The sequence below is a fragment of the Dermacentor andersoni genome, chromosome 2, assembly GCF_023375885.2.
Source record: "Dermacentor andersoni chromosome 2, qqDerAnde1_hic_scaffold, whole genome shotgun sequence".
Classification (NCBI taxonomy): domain Eukaryota; kingdom Metazoa; phylum Arthropoda; class Arachnida; order Ixodida; family Ixodidae; genus Dermacentor; species Dermacentor andersoni.
Window position 1 is genome coordinate 25,865,266 of NC_092815.1, and position 26,100 is coordinate 25,891,365.

Here is a 26,100-nt window from a genome sequence, read left to right on the forward strand (position 1 = left end):
TGTGGGACAAATATACACCCCAAAGGGTGCAACTGTTTTTAGAGTGTATATCTGCCACACAACAATAATCGTCATCTGCCTTGATCCACTAACGAACGACATGCGCGTTATCAGCATGACATAGCATTCCCGACAGGAAAGTAGCGGGCGCGGTGTTTTCAAGAAAGGAAACGCATCAAGGCAGATGACAATTATTGTTGTGTGGCAGATATACACCCCAAAAGGTGTAAGCCTTTTTCAGAGTGTATACGCAATGTTACACTATTTCGGGTGTATCTCTGCCACACAACAATAATCATCTGCACTCTAAAAACGGTCGCACCCTTTGGGGTGTATATTTGCCATGGAACGATAATCGTCATCTGTCTTTCTTGCGTTTCCTTTCTTGAAAATGCTGCGCTCATTACTTTCTTGTCGGGAATGCTAGTCATGCTGATAACGCGCATGCCGTTCGTTACTGGGAAGTACCGGGCTCGCAGCGTTAAAGAAAGGAAACGCATCAAGGCAGATGACGATTATCGTTGTGTGGCAGAAGGGGCACTCCAAAGGGTGTAAACTGTTCGTAAAGTGTATCGCAATCGATGGTTAATTCGCATTTTGGGCGAGACAGCGATTTTTTTCTTGATAAACCAGGCTAGTAACTGTGCCGAGTGTCAAAGTGAACAATTTGGAGCATAAAAGGCAATCTTTCTGCGAAATCTGAGCAAGAACAAATTAGTGCTAAGCGCTAAATCGTGTAAAAATGTTGACGTGTTCGAAGACGTCGCATTCGGCTCCTGCAGCACTCAAAAGCATGTCCTTTGAGATTCGTTCTTGTTGCTGAGAAGCCTTCCTAGATGCTGAGAGGAAGGAGAGCAAAAAAAAAAAAAAGAAAAGTTCGTTGACAACATTTATAACATTCCTAAGTAATTCATAATTCGTGCATGTAATGATTGCTGCATAGAGCCTATGGTTTATCTTGAGATTTGTTTCAACATTGCTTTGATGCAGTCATCATCACCAGATCATCACTAAACTCCTTCAGATGTAGAGCATAAACATGGCCGCGCCACCAGTGTCCACCGAAGGTAAGGAAGCTTCATCGTATGCACACACGCAAATGTTCTCTAATCGCATGAACAAGTTTGTATCTTAGAAGTATACTTCGTGAGAACTTGTGCCGTGAGACCTGTGTGAGTATCACACTTAACATTGACGACGATTTGTTAGTGTAGTGTGTTAGGCCTAATGCTTGCTGCTGTTTGCTGCCTGGTGAGGTTTTGAGTTTGTGTGAACGGTCGGAGAACTTGGGCGCACGCTGGCAAAGCAGGCAGTTATAACCGCCCTTAGAGAGCAAGTAACCATGTCTGGTTTAGTAAAGAAATATAGCACAGGCGGTACATTCGGTAAGCTTGAGCGTTCGACTGTTGTGTTCCGTCTCGGTCCACAGCTCCGTATGCGTGAACCACAAGTTTTGTGACAGTGTAAGTTGGTTTCGCTGTTTCGAGCTGTTGTGGTGGTATGCCGCGTTTTATGACTGATCCACCGAATTTCCCCTTCCAGCTTTGTTCACTCATTGTTTACCGTGTTGGTATTGGAGGAAGTCTCGCGCGACATCATATAGCAGTCCCGTCGAGCGTGGCATTCACTTTGTTGGAAGCTGCTTAGTGACGTCGCCTGATAACGCAATGAAACAATGACATAATTGCGTAGTAATCTCTTGTACTGTTAAATAGCATTAGGATATCGTGGTTCTATTAGTACTGCTTGGTCTCGTATGCTCTTATGCAGTGGGGCCCCCGCGTTTTTGAAGCTTGTCAGTGCGTGAACGAAACTGTTTCTTTTGGCGAGCGACTTGCGTTGCGTTTGTTTCAATGCGCTATCACGAACTGATACGGCTCGTTTTTCGAAGCATTATTGAAACCCAACACATTTGTGCCTTAATAACCGCCTTAATCCAGTAGCACCGACTTAAGAGGAAGCTTTAGCCCGGGCCCAACTCTGACGCGGCCTATTCAAATACATGTAAAACGCAAAAACGTTTTTCTGAGACAACCCCTGGACCGATTTTAATGAAATTTGTTGTAGTTGAGAGAGCAAGTTAAATTCTAATGACTGTTGGAAGCGGAATATTTATTTAGGGTTCGAATTTTGTTTAAAAATTTTCCAAATAATCGACAGTTCGAAAAAAATAATAGAAGCACGATGTTTACAAATTCATAGTTCTGCATCAAGAACAGATATTGCGGTTCTATAAAAGCCATCCATTAGATCATTCAAAGCGGACAAATTCGATATGTCATTTTACATCATACGTGAATTTGTTACATTGTTTACAAGGGTTCTACAAAAGCTGTATTTCCATATTACTAAATTTTTTTATATTCGTGTAACGTATCAATTTTGTCCGCTTTAAATGTGCTATTAGATGCAATTCACAGAATTGTATTATCATTTTTCGGTGTTGAGTTACAGAGTTGTGAACTTGATAGTTTAGTTTTTTGAATATCTTCGATTTTTGCCAATTTTTAATAAAAAATTGACGACCTAATAAGAAATTCGAAACCCACAGTCGCTAGATTTTAAGTTTTTCTTTTAAATGCAACAAACCTGGTCAAATTTGGTGCAGTGGTTGCCGAGAAAGACTAATTCTCCTTTTACATGTATTTACATAGGAGCACCCGAGCCAAAGCTTCCTCTTAAGGCTAAATCTCATGAGAGCGATTTTATGCGCAACAGCGTCGGCTTCGAGCGACGGATCAGGCTGTCGCATGAACAGATCGCTCGGTTAGCTCGGTTCTGCAAACCTAGAATTTGTCACTCGTCGCCCGGAAGTGCTATGAGCGACTAGCCAATAGCGCGAAGCCGGAACTGGATTTACATCACTCAAGTACTACCGATTGTCGCACGGAACGAGCAATCGATTGAATTTTTATATGTGCAAGGATAAGAACCTACTGCAAGACCTTCAGAAATATATTATGCTGCTTTCTACAGTAAAACACACCAAAACTTGAATTAATAAAGCAAGTGTCACGCCAGTTACGACACATATTTTGCTGCCCTCATATCAGCAACACCGAAGAGACGTCGCTGTTGCTCGAAGTCGTCGCTCGCACGGGGTACAACTTGTAGGCGACAAGCGAACGCGACAGCAGTCTCCATTGCGTCGCTTGTCGCTGTCACGCGAAAGATCGTTTGCATGGGGGTTATACTTTATTTTTTCAGTTTCACGTGTTTCATTTTCTTCGTATGTGGTAAAAACTCGTTAGTGTCATTTACTTGACCCCTTGCTCTACAATAATTTTTCCTGGCGCAATATGATACCTAATTTGCGGTTGTTAGCTTCAGCTATGACGATGGGTGCATTGTTACATGCAGGGAGCATTAGTTGCAGTATGACTACTACCAATGATTTGCAGAAACTTCAAGGCTATGTATGAGTACTTGCATTTTGTCTAGGTCAGGTGTGGTGCAATAGTTTCATTCTAGGTAATGAAATTCCTCACTGTAAACCGACTGATAGCTTTCTATCATGCAAAGGTTTCAATGCATTTATGTTTCTCTTTGCTGTTGCAGACATTGAGGCGCAGATCCGCGATATCCAGGCTCGTAAGGCGGGCGTGGGCAAGCAGGGCAACTATGACAATGGTGAAGGTGTGCCCCTCACAGCAAGTGCCAATGGCGCTTATATGGACGAAGACATCTATGGGCACACACAGAGCAAGTACGACGGCTATGTCACGTCAATCGCAGCCAACGATGACGCTGATGCAGATGTGAGTGCACTTCTTTCCTGTTTTTGAGCCTTCATATTGCAGACTTGGGTGTTTTGACACTAGGCTTTCTGGTCTTCATGACAGTGGTGCTTATTGTGCCCTGTGCAAGGCGAGTGCAGCCAAACCCCATGATAATAAAAGCCTGAGACATTTAAGTTCTCTACACAATGAAATGTCGCTAACTCCAATCCTGCAGCAAGGAAATTTGCTGGAGCCTGCGTAATGTTAACAGAGGAAAAAGAAGTACTCGGTGCATTTTCTCCACTTGAATTGTGAAGCATGCCATCACAACACGCTTGCAAGGCAGCCACAATTTTTGTTCGCAAGAACAGCTAAAGGCAGAAAGCGATACCTAGTGTCAGAAGCCCATCATGGCCACCATCTAGTATTTGATAGCCTGTTTTAAATGGCACGTCTGCATAGCGTAGCATTGCCGTCAACCTCTACTGACGTGCTGGTGGTTGTTTGTGTACCATGCGCAGTGCATAATCTGCAAGTAAAAACAGTCAAGCAAAAACCAAGAAATATATGTCCTACTGAGGTGGGCTGCCACACCTCCGCTGGGATAAAGATTTGAGAACATGCGTCACCTTCTTCAATAATGCTAGTTTCTGTATTGCCAGATGAGCATCATGTGCAGATTTATTTATTTTATTTATTCATGCCTCAAATACCGCATATTTGGTTTTACATGAGGGGTTGGCATATCTAAGTCATATTTTCAATTAATGCCTTGGAACGATGAATGACTGGAGTGGTGTGTCGCTTCAGCAGGTAGATGATTCCAGTCTTTCGCTGTTTAAACGAAGAAAGAGTTAAAATGAGCAGTGGTGTGAGCTGGAGGGGAATAAACAGCCTTTGAGTTGCTATAATGGGGGTAAGTGCGATGCGCATGTGGGATGTCGGTCTGGTGAAGCAGTGAGTGATAAAACTTGTAAAAGAGACACAGTTTTCGGTGTTGCTGAACATAGGTTTGCCTGATGGGGGCCATATTCTCAGTCAATCGCTTTTGTGGATACAGTCTTTCATGACATTTCTCGTAACTTGGCACAGGACTTGTAGGCCGCTACAGGTGACAGCGTGCACTGGAGGAACACTGTTGCTGGTAGAAGTCGAACCATCTGAAACCTCGTAAAGGTGATTGTGTCAGCACTGTCGCCAGCAGACACCGTTGTGTCCAATGAGTTACACGAAATCTTGCAAAAGTTATTGCATCAATGCTGTCGCAGGTAGAGTTACACGAAATCTTGCAAAAGTTATCGCATCAACGCTGTTGCCGGTAGATGCGGTCATGTCTGGTGCCAGAATACAGCCCCATAGGGTAAATCTCCATCCCCAACGCTGTTGTTCGTAGGCATCGACAAATCCAATGCTGAGTTACTCGAAATTTTGCGAAATAATTGTATCCCTGAAAGTTATTGGGGACGCATCAGGTGCACTTTGTGATGCTGGTAGTGTGGTTCTATAACCTCGAGCAAGACTCGCCAAAGTGGGCTAACGTAATTTTGACAATAAAGATTATTTTTGCAGTGCATTCCCTGTCTGTGCTATCTCATTATGCAACAATGAAATTCCTGATTCCGTTATTGCTGTAGACCGATTTCACCAGTTGAGCACACCTGTTCCTCCCTTGCCATAATGCTTGTAGGCCTCCCTATTTCTTGCCCTGAATTTGAGTTTCAGTCAACTTAAGTTGGTGCTGGAATGAAGACTATAACAAACATGCCACAAGATGAAGCAGATAAAATATATTATACGATACTCTTTTGTAGAAGTCTGGTATCAGTAGGAGTATCTGTGGTAAAGTTGAATTCTGATTCCCACTGCATTGCCGATTTTGGGGGAAAGTGGCTTATTAGTGCGATGGATTCTCCCCTACCCTGCCCCTGCTGTAAAATTACTCTGCATCTTACTTATGTCCTTTTCACTATAATATTATGCCTGCTTGTCGTGAGACATGGTACATACCACAATACAAGACTGCAGGTTTCTAGCCATGGTAACCTTTCAGTCCAAGACATTCGTAGCAGCAGTGTGATTGAAAAATTGCTGTAAGAATGCTGTGGTGTATTTTTCTTGTGCATTACTTCGCGCCATAGTGTTTCAGTGTCAGTGGCATTCTGTTGCTAATGGTGAAAAGTCTACGGTGCATTGCGCCGCTGTGGTCACCACATTTTGTGGAACTCTGTGGGGAGGGCATTAAAATCCAAGAAGCATTAAACTGTGCCGTTTCTCTAAAGCTCTTGCAATCTACCAAGTTTCATGTTGCTCACTGAATTTGAGTGCTGTTGCAGCTGTCTTGCAGGAGCTTCTATTTGTCGGCTGAGTTGCCTGTACGTCAGAGGCATTGTTTAATTGTTGATAAGCTTGCTAATTGCACTTTTCACTCCATCTGTCAACTGAGCTGTACACAGCAGTGTACTTGATTAGGCAGTTTACTGTTATTGTCTTTTGATCATCCATGGACAACAGTGAATTATTGTCCTTGTTTTCTTAACTTTCAGGAGGATGACTATGAATCCACAGGGCTCATGCAGACCAAGAAGATGCCTCTACCATCTGCCTTCTTGGCAGAACTCACAGACAAGGTGAGCATTCATGCAGATATGCAGCTACTTTTTGGTGGGCTAGTTGGTTCATACTTCTTGTGGTGGAAATGATGGTGAAAATAATTATGGAAATGACCGTACAGGAAATCTTTCTTGTACGGCTGTTTATTTGTTTTCACGTCGCAAAGGGATATGCAACTGTTTGCACTGACTGCCTGCCTGCACTGTTGAACTGCAGCTCAGGTCTGTAACTGGCATTGTGAAACACTTTCTTGTTAATGCACCCAGTAGTGATAGCCTAGGTATTGGGGAATTGGAACTAGCCCCCTCAATGCCTTGTCTTCGAGACATTTGAGTCACTTGACCTAATGAGTGTGTCACTGTGTAGCGGTCTTGAGTGTAGCATTACAGTTCACTTCTGTGTTCCTTGCAAGGGTACCACACTGAAATTGCTGTCATAAATTCACAAACTTCAAGTGTAAACTTAAGTAGACTGCAGGAATTAAGTTAAAAGCATATATGTACTTCATTTTGTCATTTTACTAGTACACTTGTGCATCCCTGTTACAGTCTTGAGACAGCGTGTTTTCCACTGAACCATATGTCATTTCAACAGGCACAATGTTATTGGGGTCAATATCCCTTAAAACATGCTTCTCATTTGGAATGAGACGACTGTGTAAAAGGTCTCTTACTGACTTACTACTGTATATTAACACAATATTTGAGTCATGTATCTTGTGTGTTGCCTTCAACAAATTTTTTCCCCACTGTCCAGGACTATGACCCGTTTGCGGATCGCCGGGTACCCCGCATTGCTGATCGAGAAGACCAGTATCGGGCCCAGCGACGAAAACTCATGATCTCACCAGAACGTGTGGATCCGTTTGCAGACGGTGTGTATCTGGTAGAACCAGTTTAGTCAGCCGATTGGTAGTGCTTGAGGCTCTGTTTTGTTTTCCCACATAGTTGTGTGGCTGGGCAAACAGTGGACCTGCCCTGTAACAAAGCGATGGCAACCAGCCGAGTGTGCAGTGATCATTGCGTGTGTTCTAGCACGAACAGAGCTTCAGAGCACTTGCCTGGAGAAAGATGTTTTGATTTAGGAGCAAGGTACTCGTGGCTGCCTCTAAAGAAGTTTGCAGTGCAGGCAAGTGTACCACATTTGCTCGAATCTAGCGTGCACTTTTTTCCCTATAAAATGGGTCCAAAAATTGCATGCGCGTTAGAATCGAGCATGACCCTAAATCAGCTTTACCATATCGCCATCGGCATTTCAAAATGGCCTCCTCTTGCGTGCTTCGAGCCTAGCTGCCGTAGCTTCCTCCATGTGCTGTAGTATCTCTACTTAGGTGTCCATCGTACTCTTCCCATTTTCTGCATTTGCTCTATCAGCATGGAAGTGCCAACTGCGAAGACGCCGAGTTCATAATGATTCCGAAATTAAGAGGAGTGTGATCACGTATGCAGAGATGGACAGAAATCTGGCTGCACACGGGCATTCAGAGTTTCCGGAACTTGCATGTGGGACTGGCGCAAACAGGAGAGGTGTTCTACTCCGTCAGCTGTTGCGTTTGGCGTGGGAAACGGTACGGCGCACAGCGCTGTCTGCTCCTCGCTTAGTTCGCATTGAAGCGAGAGGCTGCACAAAGATCAACTTGCTTGCTCCTGCTACCGCACTTCCTCACTCCAGCGTTTCGATAAAGAGTTTCCGCGATCATTGTGTGAGACGTGTTCATGTTTTCTAGTGCGTGTGTGACACCATGCTCGTTAATTTAGTTACTAAGGAAATGTTTAAAAGCTTAGACGGCCAATAAAACTACTATCCTCGCTTTTCGTATAGCTGTCTACTAATTTGCTATCGCAGTCGATGCTTCACCTTTCGGGTGAAGCTGTGACTTTCTTTTCTTTATTTATCGCTACTTTAGTGGATTGGGAGTAAATCTTTGTTTTCCCAAATGAGAGAAAGTTGTATTTCTGTATGAAAGAATGAGGTGCGTGGTACTGTAAAGGACGTTTCTTTTTTTTACGTCACGGCAAACAGGTGTGTATTACAATCGAGGATGCTTTCTTTTTCCTATTTTTTTTCCTCACGAGAAACGGGCGCACATCACAATCGAGGGCGCATTAGAATAGACTAAAAACGATAGTAAATCTGCGCTGCTGCTACATTATAAAGTTGGTGCTGCTGCTTTGAATATTTAGATCGAAGAAGTCTGGGCTTTGTTAAACACTCGGCTTGTATGGAATCTGCTTGCATCAACCTATAGAGATACACAAAGTAGTATGAGTGCATTATGCATAATTATCCAGCCACATTTATGCAGAAGTTATTGAAGTTACCCTTTGTACTGTATAATCTGTGTGATAAGTGCTTTTTCTTTCTCCATAACCATAAATTTAATTGAATTTCTTGGGTGCAACCCATATGCAAGTAAAAAGTAAATAAATTTTGAATCGCCTTTGAAAAACAATGTGTGATGACATTGGTAAGCCTTTGTTTCAGCCTCATTTGCCTCCCCATTCGTTGTCAATAGAGCTGGAGCAGCTGGGGAGCCATTCTGTAAGAGTGCACCTAGTGGACATGTCCATTTTGTCTGCTGCTGAAGTGCTGATTGGCTGTGGCGACTCTCTGCTGCGTATACACAGCCCAGCCCAGCCAATCGGAACTTCAACTGCAGACAAAATGGACATGCCCACTAGGTGGACTCTTACAGAATACCTCCCCTGTAATCTTGTTCACTGCAAGTACAATGTCACGAGGGAAAGCCATTGTAGGACACGGACTTGGATATTGCACTGCACCTAGGGTTGCACGGTAGAACAAAATCCTGAAGCTCTTGCACAAAATGTGAATGGAATATTAATCTGCATGCTTTTTGGGTCGTGTGTGAACAACAACATGCGCACAAAGCGCGGAAATCTTAATGTGTGCACACGCGATGGTATTGGCTGTCTACAAAAGATAGTGCATGAAAAAGTAGGATGCCACAAGCAGGGTGGTGCCAGGAAACTAGTTTTATGGCAATGCCAACAATTTAGCCGCTGAACTTAATGCCAAAAGATTATCAACTGTGGATACAGTTTGAAGAGGAGACCGATATACCTCTCTGCATCTATATCTCGTGGCCACAGCTGACGAGATGTGCGCCTAGGGTAAAAAGGGTATGGCCCACACATGAATAATTTCTGAAATATTTAGGCCCAAATTTAGGAAGGTGATCCTTACACAAAAATATATATGTGAATTTAACAAGCTATGAAAGATAAACATGCACATGGCAATGTGTACAGGCTAACAACTATTTGTATTCAGAAAGCTAAATTATAAGGTACATTTTCATGAAAAGTAGAAAACAGAAAAGCTCCTAATAAAGAACCATCGAGACCTCTGCAAATACCTTTTGCCAACTGGAGCTTTAAACTCTACGTGAAGGGAAAACATTCAGTATGTGGAACATTTTTTGTTTGTGCTTTGTATCACAGCATTGAAGTCGTCTGTGCTAAATGCAATCGTGCCTCCCCATTGGCTGTAAATTGCAGCCTGCAATATGGAACTTTCATGATGAAGTATGCTCTATCTTCATCATACTGCGCTGTAACCAGATGCTCTCAGCTGTAATGAGTACTGGGGTAAGTATCAGCAGCAGAACCCATGTTGTGTGGTCCTTACTGCCTGGTGAGGTCCACTTTCCACTGCACAATTTTTAGGCAGGAAAGAAGGTGCATGTTTAGCACCTGTGTCCACTGTTTGCCCAGAGAATCTATGTAATTTTCCCAAAGAAAGAAAGTTTTTTTTATGTAAGTGATATTGTGCACTGTGCTATATCAGCTGTGGCATTTCTTGCTCGCACAAGGCTGTCAGCGGCAATTCTTGGCACCAAAATTATATATGGTGTGTCATCCAGTTGCTAAGCACTGGAGAGTTGGCGTTGTGGAATTTTGCACCGAATGCTGTCAGTGTACCAAAAGCCTGGGTTCTGTATGCTGCTCCCAGTTGGTGGCATGACATCAAAGAATGGAAGTATGCAAAAGGATTATCTGGACATTATGGCCCTGATCATTAAGCCACTCTTCTGAAAATTGGGGGACAAGTTCTAGCACTGCATATGTTATAAGTTCTCTTTGAAACAAGATTATTGATTGCACTGGCGTCATTCTGCAGCTAGCAGAGAAATGTGCTCCTGGCATATTCTTGTCTGGTACACTCGCCAACCAATTTTGTCTGATTTGAATTAGTGCTGAAGGAGCTGAACAAATTTTGGATGAAGGGAGCAGAAGGAGCCAGCCAACCCTTGCCTATCTTTGTGGGCTTGTGAGGAGCAAGTTGTTGGCAGCCTTGAGTGTGCACTTGGGATGTGTGAAACACTGTCAGTGGGGCTGAGCTGTGTGGGCTCAAAAGCACAAGGGGAGATGATGCAGAGTGCGCGTCTGCATACGCTGCCTTCACTAATGCCTGTCGTTCAATTTTTTCCCTCCTCTTCAAGCAACGGCAGCGGCACACTGTTTCCTTCTTGGGCCAGCCTTTGTTTTTTTTCCTTTTTCTTAAATGCAGAGCAGTTACCGTAAGCATTTACATTACACAGGCTTAGCTCTTATCAACCTGGAACGTCATCAGAAGGGGAAGTAACTAGCTTAGACTGAATAGTTGACAGACAAGACAGCGTGCTGTGCCAGCTATGTTCTGCGTGACGCTTGGGCTTTGCATTGCACTTGGTGCTGAGGGATGAGACTGCACTTTTTCACTGTACTTTGTTACTAGATAACATGCCAGGAGGCCCTAGGTTGCACTAAGTCTTTCTTTGGCATACTTAAGGTAAATTTTAGACCTTCACAATCTGCCCTGTGTCTTATTGATGGGATACTTCCTTGATTGGCACGAGAAGCAAGATTCCATATCCTTCTGAGCTTTCATGGTTAAGAGTTGCCATATGCCATCTGGCATGTTCAAGGCTCTGCAGTGCCCAAGTCAGCAACAAAAGAAACTTTGACGTGAAGACTATAAAGTCAGTGACAGGGGTACATGTAGCTTTGGAGGCTAGTCATCCAAGTGTAAGGACAATATTTGAAAGCAGTGGAGGGGTTGATGAGGGGAGGGGGGGCAGCCCAATACACTGGTGTGTGTATGTGTCTGTCCTGTGTACACAGCCCTTGCAACAGAAGTGCCGTCACAAGTTGGGGTACCTCCCCACAGGTAAAGTATGCAACTGGGGGTTCTTTTCTTCTTTTGGCTGCCCCCCCAGTTCGCGCATACGTGTGGGGTGGTGTGGTTGTGTCTTGTGGGGGGGGGGGGCGCGATGTGGGGAGGCACTAATGAGCCGGAGGTATTTTTAGGCTCTCCTTGATTGCCCCAGCGACGCTTGTTTAGAGGATGACCTGGCCAGAGCTGGCAGCCAGGGCTGACACGTACGTATGCCCTGCCCTCAGCGCCAGCCCAGTGCCCTCCCACCTGAGGGGAACTCCTCCTGGGAGGGCGCCACCTCACAATGGTGCTTGTGCTCTTGTCACTAGTGGCTAGGGCACTTAATGGTGTAGGTAATGAGGTGCTGCACTTTGCTGTTCATTTCACCTGTGTAACATGGCAGCACCTGCATTTACGGTTTCTTATGCGTATTTGCAGAACCATGGCAGGGAAGTGTAAATTGGACAGACCTTAAGAATCGTTGACTTTTGGGCTAGTTAGTGCATCATGTTGTGCTGCTGAGTGGAATGAGGGCGAAAATAAACGATGTGGACAGGACAGACGCTCATCTTGAGCGGCTGTCCTGTCCGCATTGTTTTTTTTGCCCTTATTTTGCTCGATGGCACAACATGGACAGACCTTATTGAGAAGTTGCATATTCTCAGTTAATGAAATGGCACTTGCAAGAGGGAATAATGTAGATGGCAAATATAAGTGCTGACAACAATTTGCCAGCCCGGTTTTTCGCCTGCTGTGGTAAACAAACGGTGTTCTTTTCATTGTGTATGCGCCAGCAAGTATGAATGAGCACTCTTTATTCTCCTGCCAAGCTCATTTGCCTGGTGGTTTGAGCTCGCTTTACAGGAGTAGTTGGGTGCGGGTTATAAATTTTGTTTAAGTCTGAACATTTCACACAAACAATAAAAAACTTTCTTTGAACATTTTGCAACAGTGATGCATGCTTTTGGCTTGCTGCTTATGATGCTCTACATGGAAAGCTTTAGAGTGCTGACAACCCATGATGCTCTCATTTTATCAGGAGTGAGGCATGAGAAAATTTATCAAGTCATTGGTACAGAGAACCCCAAATTCACTTCCATAATATGAGGGACAATTCTGTAGCACCATCCAGGATGTTGGCTTCTTGGTGGGAAGTGATGTCAGCATAGTTTTGCTTCTGCCTCTCAGCAAGCAGTTGCATTCATTTCTCATGCACACCTGTTAAAAAGGAGGAGCTACAATGCCCAGAATGGGCTGCCCCTCCCCTATCTTCCTCTACACGAACACGTGCACTTTTCCACCACATTCATTTATGCTTCAGTGGGTATAATTCAAAACCTATTCAAAAGATACCTGTAGCTTGGAATAGTGGCTGTTTCAAAAACTAAATAATAGCAGAAAACTTGATAGACAGCTGGCTCACTTTATTTAAATAGATGATTGCATCTGCCTAGTCTTAAATTTAAGCTACAAAAAGTATTTTTGCTCCAAAGCAAAATGGTGCTCTCAGATTAGCTGTTCAGTAGGGGTGTGCGAATATTAAAATTTTCAGATTCGAATGACTGTGAATATTTAGCTTGGAATATTCAGTAGCGAATAATGATATGTACATGCATTTGTTAGCAAGTTGGTTTGATTTGTTATTTTGGAGCATTGCAATTACATTGTCAATGTAGACTTGTAAGCTGTTATCCTAAAAATTGTGTATTTGGATCATGTTAACTTGGAAAAGTTAGTAAATCCCACTAGCTGCCCTTGCCAGCCTGTGCCTTGCTATACTGCATCAAATGCCCGTAAAGTTGGAGGCATTTGATCCTGTGCCATTCTTCACTCATCGCATTTGCTGTTCAAGCAATAAGCTCAGAATTGGGGCTGGCACACCCCCGCTGTCTGCAAACCTGTGTCGATTGCTACTGAGAGGCTGGCTTTCCCGCAAAGTTGATACGTTTAGCGGCTAAGTGTGCTTTACAAGCAAAATTTTGCTGGCAGCACAATATCATCGCAAAATTCAGCACAATATCACCCAAATATTGTCAGATCAGATAGAAGCAAATTCTAAGAACCATGTTTGCACCTGCACAGCCAGCAATACGCTTGATTCGAATATTCGTATCCAACCAAATATTCAAACATTCTTGAATATTTATTTTTTTGAATCTGATGTGAATATTAAAATTAATATTTGCATATGTGCACACCCATACTGTTCAGGTAAGACGTTATTACTGATGCTGCCTTTGAGAGCAGTACCTAATGCAGCCTATGATAGAGTAGGGTTTAATGAGACTACTTTAACATAAGATTTGTGGTATGACTCTGTCCTGTATCCTTTAAATGCTGGCAGGTGTAGTTATCACAAAACTTTGTTGTAGTATTTGTGTGGCACTGTGATATTATGGGTTTGGTTATTCTTTATAAGTACTCTAGACCTAAATCATTTATAGCCTGATCAGTAACTAGACCTCACAATTTTCTTTTATGCACATTGAACCACATGATGCCTAATTGCTTACCAGTTGTGCTTGGCACTTTTTTGGTATTTAGGTAGATGAGCCAGAGATAGCTTTAGGAATAGTATGTCTATCTGTTATAGCACGTTCCTTCTTTCCATAGAGCAGTTGCGTTCAAATATTAGACTATAGTACAGTTGCCATGTTTATTCATCATAACCATGACACGGTGCCTTTAGTTTATACTTTATCTAGAAATTTTTAGTTCTGGCCACAAAAGAGGCTGTGCCAATGCACAGCTTATTATGCACAGTTCAGACCAGTTATAATATAACCGCTTAAAGCGCAGGGCTGTGTAATGAGATATTTTCTGACTCCAGTTTACCCTATAATGTTTGCTCATACTGCCTCGAGCGCAACTGTGCGATAGGAAATAAGTTATAATGTGGCTGCTGGAAAACCCTGGCAGATGAGCGAGGCAGCGAGCATGCTTCTTAACAGGGTTTACCTGGAGCTTGGGCAGAGCAGAGAGTGACAAGGGTAGAAGTGAACAAACAAAAAGGAGGAGGGATGGGGGTCTGTCTCAGCTTTCTATAGAACGGCAACGGGCCGTATCAGTCCTGCGGTACATACTGCTCTGCAGACGTACATGGTTTTCCTAAACGATGAAGCTTTTGCTTCAGCTCTTTGTCAGGAACATGTGCACAGCACTGAATGCGTGTGCAGTGTGTTGATCTTTGGCTTTGCAGATTGTGCGTGAAAATTGGACACCTTCCTCCTCCTTTTCCTTTCTTTATCTTGTGTGCTTCATGCAACGCCATCTGGATAGGCCTTTCGTCAAGCGTTCTTTGCGATGTTTTGCTAATTTAAATGGATGCAAACATCCTGATTGCATTCTTCGATTGTCAGATACACGTGGCTGTTTAGTCGTGTTTTGCCTGTGTGCAGGTCTTCAAAATATTTTATTGTGTGGGTATTCACAACTCAGGGACTTGCATTATAAGCAGTATCTAAGTGTGTGTGCTCGTGTGTCCATATATATATATATATAGAGAGAGAGAGAGGTTCTCAATACTGACAGAATTTAAAAATATGCCGAAGATTCAGATTGATTCTCGCTCAATATGTAATTTGGTCTTTTTTTAGTCACTGAGCAATGCCTTGTCCAGTGGACCTAATTTTTCTATTGGCAGCATGACTACAGGGTGTAAGAGTGTAGTGCATGCTTTCAATTCATGCTCTGAAGTAAACTTATGTGAGTTGGGGAAAATTCTCAGATGTATTTGCATTAACGACAGGACAACAGTGGCACAGGCTGATTTTCGGGGCCGCTGCAAGATTTGTGGCTTTGTTATAATGGGCAGTGGCATATGTATTGACATACTCTTGACACTCTGGCATCTTCCAGGAGGGGTGGGCATCTGGGCTGGTGTCGTACGGGCTGGCTTTCTTTGTTTTTTCCTTTTATTGTGCACATTTTGTATTAACACATTATTTAGTGTCAGTACTCTGTAAGCTTTCATGTTTTTTTTTTGTGTGAAGTGTGATTTCGAAGTTGGGTAAAGAGGGGAAGGTTGTCAGTGCAGGTCTGGGAAGGAGCAGAGCATGTGCAGGGTAGACTTTCATGATTGCCCTTGGAGCTGACGGCACAGGCTGCCTTGCTTTGCTTTTATCACTGATGCAGGCGGCAAGACGCCGGACATGAAGTCAAGAACTTACACTGTGATCATGCAGGAACAGGCTCTCACAAAAGATCAGGTGAGCCTGGCTCCTGATTTTATGAGCGAGCTCTCTTGTTCTCATTGGTTGTGACATACAGGATGAGTACATATCTGGTGCACCACTGTGGAGCGGCAGAATGAAACCTTTCCATTGGCTGTTGGCATTTTGATGTAAACATTGTTATGCTGATGGATCACTTCTGTCATGATGCTTCATATGGGCACTATGTTATATCGTGAAAGGCTACATTTGCCCTGTTCATGGTAAAAAGCATGGCACTTCGTGTTAACAGATCTATCAGTGTTTAAAATTTTGCTTTATTGCTACTGCTAGTTGTTAGCAGAGTTTTTCAGCAACAATGTAGAGGAAAAGATGTGTTCCCATTGTGTAGATGGCCACAAAGATGTTAATCAGGCTGTGGTAACACTTGTACTTCCTCTTTCCATTGTTTAGGCTGAGCTGCGTCGCAAACTGGCTGACAAAGCCAAAGCAGGAGAACTGCAGACAGTGCCGTCCAATGGTGAAGCCAAACAGGCTGCACCCGGTGAGTAAGAAGTTGTCAGTGCAGTGGCATCAGCGGGCCATTTGAGGCTGTTGCTTATGTCTGTGTTGTTTCCCCAGCCGTGAAGCGCAGGCGCTGGGACCAGGCTGGCGATGAGACGCCTCAGACGCCTGCCAAGAAAAAGTCTAGCTGGGATGCTGCTGAGGTAGGTGTATATCCTATACAGTCGACTCTCGTTACAACGGACCCTGATAATCCGACAAAAAACGTCCGTTTTGTCTGAAGTCCGTAATATTCGAAATGCCTCACTTGCAAAACTTTCGTCGCGATGCTTAACAACTTTACGGCAAAGTGTGAGTGATAAATGTTCAAAGTGAAAAACAAAAAAATATTGCAGTTTCGCCCGAAAGGTGAAACATCGATTGCGATAGCAAATTAAGCAAGACTAGTGCGCAGCAGCAGCGAGCAAATTGACTTTCATGCTTTCTTTCACTTCAACGCAAACTAAACGCCGTAAGCACAGCACATACGAAGCTGCCAGCACTTCAGGTGCACTTTGTTCGCATCGTACATCGCTTTGAAGATACAGAGCCCGCGCGGGCACACACCTTGTCCACATCGTAGATCGCTTTCAAAATAGGGTGGCGGCATCGTTAATGGCAGCTACCGGAGTAGAACCCCCTCTTCCCCCCCCCCCCCCCCCCCCCGTGCCTTGCACGCAAGATATACAGCTGCAATCGTTGGCTGACCTTCACAAGTCAGTTGCCAGCCCGTGTCGACACAGCAAAAGTACGTTTTATACGGCCAATTTTGACAAAAATTGCCACTAATTTCGTCCGCTGTTGCGCAGTCCGTTAAAAGTGAACTTCGTTGCATTAATAAAATAGGTAGAACAAACTAAGGCTGACATATGGTCCGTTATATCCGAAAGTCTGTTGTACGCTGGTCCGTTGTAATGAGTGTAGGCTGTATTTCCCATTAAATTGCCATGACAGTATATGCTTCTGACAGTGGGGCTTGCTGGCAAGTGCCACACCATCTGTCGCTGTGGAAGTGCAACTCTTGCGCGGATGGAAACTGACGTCACAGCACAGTATCCTCCTGGGAAATTAAGCTAAACGTAACTGTAGAAAAGCTATTACAGTAAACCCTCGTTAACTCGAAGTTGTAAAATCCGGGAAAAATTTCGAGATAAGCAGAGTTTCGAGTTAAGCAAAATGCCGAAAATTTCAGTGACCGGCTCACTGAAAGAGCCAGTGATAACCAGCACTGCTAACAAACGCTCCACAGCACGAGGGGAGCTTTTGCAATAAACGCAGAATTCCCAGGAAAAACTGAATTTTATTGTTTTTGAAAGAACTTGGTGATGCTTGCCTGCTTGGCGTTGGCATTCGGCGCGAGAAAAGCGTCCTCAAGCTGCTGAACGCACCGCATGAGCCGTTGCTCGCCGCCGCTGCATTCAACTTTGTTGCGGAGCAAACGTAGCAAGTTCCTTGTTTCTGCAGTTGTCGGCACTTCTCTAGGTGGTTCTTCGTCAGCGTGATCGCCGTCGTTCACTGCCATTTGAACAATGTCGGCGTCGGACAACATTCCGGTAACGGGCACGTCAGACTCGTAGAGCACGTACTCTTCAAATCCGATTTCGCCGTCTTCGGCATCGCTGGCGCAGCCGGCAGCTTTGCGGACTTCGTCGCAAAGTTCATCGCAATCACTGAACTCGTCAGTGTCCGGCTCGAGCGATTTCTCGGCGCGCGAAAATCCTGCGTGCGCGAAGCAATTGGCAATCGTCAATGGATGTACTTGTCGCCAGGCTTCGGCGATCAGGTGGACTGCACCCAGCAAATCTATTTCGTACTTCTTACCACTGTCGTATGAGCACAAAATGCGGTGCAGGAGACTCTTCCGATAGAACTTGCGAGCAACCTCAATGACTCCTTGGTCCATCGGCTGGAGCACGGACGTCATATTAGCAGGCAGGAACTCCAGCGTGACTGCCTCCAAGTTGTCGATTTTTCCGTGGCCGGGGCAGTTGTCCACAACGAACAACACTTTCCGGCCGTCCCTTGCCATTTTGCGGTCAAGAGCACGTACATACTCTTCAAAGAGCGCTGCAGTCATCCAGGCCGTTTTATTGGCGCGGTAAGTCGCATCTCTCGGGAGCCGTGCATTTCGGAAGCACCTTGGATTGAGCGACTTACCGATAACAAGCAGCGGCAGTTTTTCATCGCCGGTGGAGTTGGCTCCGAAAAGTATCGTCACTCGGTCTTTGCGCTGCTTAGCGCCTGAGCACGCTTCTCCCTTCGGCGTGTATGTGCGGCTAGGCAGCATCTTATAGAACAGTGCTGCTTCGTCGAGGTTGAAAATGTCCTTGTCCGCATAAGCCTTTTGCAGCTCAGCGAGGCGGTGGTTGCGCCAGGTGTCTGCAGCCCCTTCATCAACAGTACCGCTTTCGCCGTGGATAGGCTTCGAGGCCACGTTATTTCTTTTTTTAAATCGTTCAAACCAGCCATTACTGCAACTGAAGTCTGTGTGGCCCATCTGCAACGCCAGAGCGTCTGCCTTCTCCATCATCATTTGGGTTGTCACGGGAAGGTTGGCTGCCCTGACATTCCGGAGCCACAGCATGAGTGCTGCTTCGACGTCTGGGAATTTCGAGGCCCGAATCCGCTTCCGCTCGCTGGGAAAACTTTGCTCGAAGCCATCGAAGACCTTCTGCCGATTTTTTAAAACTGTCGAAAGCGTCGACAAGGGGATGCCGAATTCTTTGGCGATGCTTGTTTTCGATCTTCCCGCCTTCTCCACTTCCTTGATTAACGCGACTTTTTTCTCCAGCGTCAGAGACTTACACTGCTTGGGGCGGGACATCGTCGTCGTCCGTTGACCACACACCACACTCACAACAAAAAAAAAAATGCAGTCAACGCGTCGTGCGCACAGCGCGACGAAACAAAGAACAGAATCGCACACGCACAATAACGTCCGCACGTGCGAAATGCGGTGGCGCGACTACCCGATAAAACCCACGAGCCCCCGCGCGCAAGCGGCGCACACCACGTGACTGCTTCCAAGGTTGCTTGACGTGGTTGACGGAAAACGGCTGCATCCGCGGGAATTTTGTATTCGCCCTTCGATCGTGACCGCGTTCGGCACTTTAATAGGAACCAAGCGCTCGCTCGGAGCCTGTATCACCTTTTGGTAACGGCCTTTGCCTTCAGCCGTCCCGGTCGAAATTTAGAGATATCCGTATTACGCCCGAAAAATGCTTCGAGATAAACGGGTGCGAATACATAACACCTATGCGTGGGGAAGGCGCGGCGTGGAAAACTTTCGACTTAACCGATATTTCGACATATGCGAGTTCGTGTTAACGAGGGTTTACTGTATACTAAATTATTTACAGCACTATGAGGCTTTTCACTTCTTTGTAGGGTTTAGAGCACTAGGACTTCAATTTAACGGGAAGAAATGAATAGTTGAAAATATCATGTCAGTCCCCACGCATGCAAATCTGTGTGGTGCATGTCCTTATTGCAAGCAGCACACCATTGCTGCTGCAGTCCTGTCTGAGTTTTAATCTTGTTTTTCTGTTGCAGTCATCGCATACGCCATCACATGCCCGCTGGGACGAGACACCAGGCAGAGCCAAGGGTTCCGAGACACCAGGAGCGACACCGGGTTATTCCAGCACTCGCATGTGGGACCCTACTCCAGCCCATGCTACACCAGGTCATGCCACACCTGGTCATGAAACACCAGGAGGCACACAGAAGGGTGCTGCACCTGGAACTCCCAGCGCCCGCCGAAATCGCTGGGACGAAACACCGAAGACGGAGAGAGGTAACCACGCTTTGCACCATGATGTATATCACAAGAGCACTAGGAATTGCTTGCTTAGTGTCATGACAGTGCCACGAAAAGGAGCTAGCAAAATTCTGGATAAACAGGCCAATCTCCTCTATGGCACGGATTCCATATCATTATTCTGTATGCATTTAGAACATCTGCAAAGTAGGTACAAGCAGCCGCAGTCCATGGAGCTGGATTTACTTAAAGAGTGGTGCTGTATTCACCATAGTGTCGGCTTTTGTCTGGCAAAACTTCATGTGCATGTTAGAGCTTGAAAGTGAGGATCCACAAGCCACACCTTATTGAGATTGGCATCAAACCTGCCCCACTTCCCGTCTGATAGGCAGATAACTGAGATAGGGCATGAGGGTACTGTAGTGCGGCCTCCTTTGAAGTCTGAAGGCTCTTTGCTGAAGTCGATTGCAAGCTGATGAAACCTGGAGGAGGCATGGCGTGCTTTAAAAACGTCCCAAAAAAGGACTTGGTTAAAACACGTTGGCGGGCTAGTTGGTTAGAATTCATGATAGTGTCTGTGTATCTGTTTCTTTCTACATCCTCGTCCAGTCGCGCTTATACACTCTACCAAAAAATGACCATTTTAAGGGGGGAGGCTACCCTGGAAACAGAACTTCTTTATTTTTTAAGATATCCGGATGAAACTTGCAGGGTACATTCACACCACCGAACTATGGGGAACTGCAAAGTTTCATGAAGCTGTGTTCATTAGTTCCAGAGTTATTGATGTCTAACTAGGTGGTTCATGTATATGCCTGAGGAAGAGCTTGGAGAAATGCCAGGACATCGTAGGAAGCTGAAATTCACCGTGATGATCCCTTGATAGATATCCCAGGGGGCTACAGAACCCTTTAATTTTCCCTACAAAAAATTTTAACACAACTTTGAATTTGATGTAGCTAGTAATGACCACATTCATCAAAAATTAATTGCTTATTTTAAGTTCACTGTGCCAGCTTTCAAAAAAAAAGAAGCGTGTTACCCCCTGGAAAAATCATTCAGGAACAGAATAATAAAAAAAAAACTGCAAACAAATTTGATGAGCGGTTCTTGAGATATCGCCTTCCCGAGCACCACTACTAGCGAAAAAATCCATTCCGAGAAAACGGGCCTTAACGTTGAACACGTCTTTTTTTTATTAGAAAGCTCCTGCGGAGCTTCTAATTAGCTCTTGCCGCTTCAGGCACACTCAATGTGTCGGATTTTCGACTGGCGACAGCCGATAGCACAGTTCCGCTGCTGAAAGTGTTTGCGCAGTTGGCACTCGCTTCGGAAGATCAGAAGTTCGATGCTCGTACAAGTCGCATATCGCGCTTCTGCAAGCAGGCGTCTATTGAGGCGGACAGAGTAAGGGGCAACAACGACGCGAGCGCGGCGGGCGCAGCATCAAACAAAGGAGCCGCCGCCGCCCGCGCAGCAGCCAATATCAGGCGCGCTTTAGCCCGCGGGATTTGAACGCGCTGCTCCGGCCAATCAGCGCTCTGCATCGCATCGCGAAAAAATACCAATAGCGCCTCAACCGCGCTGACAATGATATTTTACAAGGCGGCAAAACAGAGACAAAGAATTCACGGTAAAAATGACACCAGGATGGTGCGGGCAGGCCGCATGGGCCGGGAATGGTGCGCGCGCGAAGTTTGACTTCCTTTTGGCATTTGCGCGTGTTTTTGGGCTGCAGTAGCCTCAAAAGTAGCATTACTATTCCTTTTTTTTTTTTACTTTGCGTTTGAATTAGGTGCTGATAATTACAGAACAGGTAGTTTATGAGACATACAACCCAAAAATATTGTTTGTCAAAAATAGACTTTTTCGCGATTTTTCGGTTTTCGAGGGACGCGTCCCCACTTAAAATCTGTTCTTAATTTTAATTCCGAACATGGAAACGGGGTTCTTACACAGTGCGATAGGTTGTGACAGCACATTGTGCAACTTGTTATCACAAACGTTATTCAACTGAAGATGGTGGCTGATTGCTTTAGCAAAGTTCATGTTTTGCCCCTGCTGCTCCTTTTAAACTTGACTGCTGGAGCACTCAGCCAATTCTTATCTAGCTTGGCATAATTGCTGAGGTTTGGCTATCTTTCGTTATGCTGTTTGCAGAAACTCCGGGCCATGGCAGTGGCTGGGCTGAGACACCTCGTACAGACCGCACTGGTGGAGCTGACCTGATACAGGACACGCCCACACCGAGTGCGTCCAAACGGCGTTCTCGTTGGGACGAGACTCCATCATCACAGATGGGCAATCAGACACCTCAGACACCATCAGCCATGACGCCTTCTTCCACCATGACTCCGTCGGGGGTTACACCTACAGGTGCCAAGGCAATGGCCATGGCTACACCCACACCGGGACACATCATGGCCATGACGCCAGAACAGCTCCAGGTGAGCGATCCTCTGGTTGTGCTTGACTGTTTGTGCTTATATGCAGAATGTTCCAAGTCGAATACTAAACACTATTTGTATTTGAAACTTTGAATATTGAAGCAAGCCTTGTTGCACCCTAGCACAATATTGTGGTCTTTCTTAAAGCTTTACCAGTGCTGCATTGTTGATTTCGCTTCTGGAAAGCAATTATGTCATTATTATTAAGTGCTTCTGTTCAGAGTTTAACGAATATAGACTTTCTTGAATATTAAATACGAATAGTAAATATTGAATAGTCGTCAAACACATATATTTACAGTAGGAATATTTATTTCGGTATAATGCCATGCATGTACTGTCCAGTGCAATAAAGACAGCTATAAGAGGCAGATTATTAGTTTTAAACACAAAATCTCCAATTATCATTAGAAATACTGCTTCAAAAAACTTCTGAACATTCTGGTTACAAAGAAGCTCTCCAAGAAAGAATTGCTGATCTTTGACTAGGTTTCCAAAAATGCTAAATAAAGGATTGCCAAAAAGAGATTAGAAGTTGTGAAAGAAGTATAAAAAGAAAGAAAGCTTCTGGAAGCAGATGTGAAGGGCCAGCCTGCTCCAAGAGAAAGATAACTGGTTCTAGCGTAAAAGATAGAACTGCTACGTAGCTGCTCTGCCAAAAATGCTAAATGAAAGACAAGCAACACCCATAGGTTGTCATGAAGGCTGTTGCTGCAAAACCAAAAACAGCGTTGGCCATTTTGTTTCTGCATTGCTTCAAAACTTTTTTTTGTTGTCACCCTTCTGATAATGGGCAATAGTGTGTAGCATGCTGAAAATTACAGTAATTATTCGTGAAATATTTGGTTAGTTTCCATTACTCGAAAATATTTAGTTCTATTTTTCTTAATACGAGCTGAATGCTAAAAACTATTTGTATTTGAATCTTTGAATATTGAAGCAAGCCTTGTTGCACCCTAGCACAAAATAAAGTTGTGGTCTTTTCTAAAGCTTCACCAGTGTTGCATCAAATGGGCTGTGAAAGTGTATGCCGACGTCCAAGTGCTGTATCACTTCGTAATGGATTTGGGTTTTTTCTTTTCTTCTTTTCCAGGCTTACCGCTGGGAGCGGGAGATTGACGAGCGAAACCGCCCACTCACTGATGAGGAGTTAGATGCCATGTTCCCACCTGGCTACAAAATTCTCCAACCGCCAGCCGGGTATGTGCCCATACGAACTCCAGCGCGCAAGCTGACGGCCACACCCACACCACTTGGGGGAGCAGGTGCAGGAATTCCAGGCGCAGGTCCAGGCTTTTTCTTCCAAAAAGAGGAACCAGTGAAGCTGGCTGACAGCCAGCCGAAAGGAAACTTGCCCCCTTTGAAACCCGAGGACTTACAGTACTTTGACAAACTCCTTGCCGAAGTGGATGAGGAGCTGCTAAGCCCCGAAGAGCAGAAGGAGCGCAAGATCATGAAGCTGCTGCTAAAGATCAAAAATGGCACGCCACCCATGCGCAAAGCTGCACTCCGACAAATCACAGACAAGGCACGAGAGTTGGGCGCTGGTGCGCTTTTCAACCAGATTCTCCCGTTGCTTATGTCACCCACGCTGGAAGACCAAGAGCGTCATCTCCTTGTAAAGGTTATTGACCGTGTTCTGTACAAACTTGACGACCTTGTTCGTCCTTATGTGCACAAGATCCTTGTCGTTATCGAGCCTCTCCTTATCGATGAGGACTACTATGCTCGTGTTGAGGGCCGAGAGATCATTTCCAACCTTGCTAAAGCTGCTGGCCTGGCAACCATGATCTCCACCATGAGACCCGACATTGATAACATTGATGAGTACGTCCGAAACACAACAGCTCGTGCGTTTGCTGTGGTTGCCTCAGCGCTGGGAATTCCAGCGTTGCTCCCCTTCCTAAAAGCTGTCTGTCGCAGCAAGAAATCGTGGCAAGCGCGCCACACAGGCATCAAGATTGTCCAGCAGATTGCCATCCTTATGGGTTGTGCCATCCTGCCTCACCTGCGTGCTCTTGTTGAGATCATCGAGCATGGTCTCGTCGATGAACAGCAGAAAGTGCGGACTATCACAGCTCTGGCTCTTGCTGCACTTGCTGAAGCAGCAACACCTTACGGCATTGAGTCTTTTGACTCTGTGCTCAAGCCCCTTTGGAAAGGTATACGAACACATCGAGGCAAAGGTCTGGCTGCGTTTCTGAAGGCTATTGGCTATCTCATCCCATTGATGGACGCTGAGTACGCCAACTACTACACAAGGGAAGTGATGCTGATCCTTATTCGAGAGTTCCAGTCTCCTGATGAGGAGATGAAGAAAATTGTGCTCAAAGTGGTGAAGCAGTGCTGTGCCACAGATGGTGTGGAGCCCCAGTACATTAAGGAGGAGGTGTTGCCTCACTTCTTCAAACATTTTTGGAACCACCGTATGGCATTGGACAGACGGAATTACAGACAGGTCAGCACGACTTCCCCCCCCTTCTCTCTCTCTTTCTATAAATACCGTGTTTTTTCGCATAATGATCGCACTATCTTGTCAGAAAAAATTGACGCAAATTCAGGGGGTATGATCATTACGTGGGCTAAATTTCTCGCAAAAAGAAAAAAACATTTTCGTCCCGCATTTGCTGCGGAGTGCAGGTGCGGGACACCAAAACAAGAATGGTGGCCGGCGGAACAAGCCGAACGTGCCGAACGCGACTTTTTTTTTCTTCTCATGTGTGCATTACGTGCATTGAAACAGTTTCTTCCGTAACAGTAATGAATAATATTGTTATTATCGGCAAGTTTGCGGCAATAACGTAGCGATGTCCACTTTGAGGAGGCAGAAACAGATGGGCGCGCTTACCTGCGAGTGACAGAAACACATGGCGGGCATCCTGCAGAAACTGCGGCATCTGTCTTCACTACTATCCTAATACCGCACGTTTGCACTAAGGGTGGGTGAATATCTTAGCTGTGTTACAAGCGTTGGCGTATGAATAAGGTACACTTTTAACGTATCAGTGTAAACGTGGCTACTACGATTGCCGCTCGCGATTTGTTGCGTGCCCACGAGTGCAGGTGAGAAGAATCGAAAGGCGCCTTTTTTTGTTGTTGTTGACCACAACCATTATAAAGCCTACACATAATAAAGGCAAGTTTGGTTGTACCTCTATGTGTCATGGAAGTGCGGAAAGTGATGAAAGTAATGAAATGAGGCATCTACTTAAGAATGCTTGGTGCGTGCAGACAGCTTGGTTCGTTCGCGTAGCATTCGACAGATGGTAAGCACGATCATTATTAGCTAGACTTGGCACCCGACATATCGCTGCGGCAAGTTCGGGGTGCAATCATTACACGGGAAATATTTAAAAAATCGAATTTTGACGACAAAATTCAGGGGTGCGATCATTACGCGAGTGCGATCATTATGCGAGTAAATACGGTAGTGGTGTCATTTCCTTTCCACTAAGTGAAGACACACTGTATAACATTTAGGTATTGCTTATTGATTGTTCTTGTGGAAGTTACATTCAGTGGCCCCTTTTGTGTCCAAAAATCAAAGCTGACCTGCATAATTATTTGTTGCTCGTTTGAATTTTCGGCTTTGCGATACGCCGTACTTATGTGTGCAGCCTGCGCTCTTCTTTTTTTTGTGAAGGTGCGGCTCTTGCATGACAGGCTTACAGCCACTTACTTAAGCCTCA

At 45.0% G+C, this 26,100-nt stretch overlaps 1 protein-coding gene across 2 annotated transcripts in view; it reads left to right on the forward strand.

Annotated features, from left to right (window-relative positions):
- Window positions 1–799: 799 nt before the first annotated feature.
- Sf3b1 (splicing factor 3b subunit 1) overlaps window positions 800–26,100 on the forward strand; it is a 55,344-nt gene continuing 30,043 nt past the window's right edge. The window contains exons 1-10 of one of the 2 annotated variants that reach the window (XM_050189689.3): window positions 800–1,067; window positions 3,559–3,758; window positions 6,263–6,346; window positions 7,086–7,203; window positions 15,624–15,697; window positions 16,115–16,205; window positions 16,283–16,368; window positions 19,757–20,000; window positions 22,125–22,411; window positions 23,505–24,869. In XM_050189689.3, the coding sequence (XP_050045646.1) occupies window positions 1,040–1,067; window positions 3,559–3,758; window positions 6,263–6,346; window positions 7,086–7,203; window positions 15,624–15,697; window positions 16,115–16,205; window positions 16,283–16,368; window positions 19,757–20,000; window positions 22,125–22,411; window positions 23,505–24,869 (2,577 nt within the window). In that variant the 5' untranslated portion in view covers window positions 800–1,039. Of the gene's footprint in view, window positions 1,068–3,558; window positions 3,759–6,262; window positions 6,347–7,085; window positions 7,204–11,658; window positions 11,714–15,623; window positions 15,698–16,114; window positions 16,206–16,282; window positions 16,369–19,756; window positions 20,001–22,124; window positions 22,412–23,504; window positions 24,870–26,100 lie in introns of those variants that run through there. The other variant, XM_050189690.3, reaches the window with a different exon arrangement.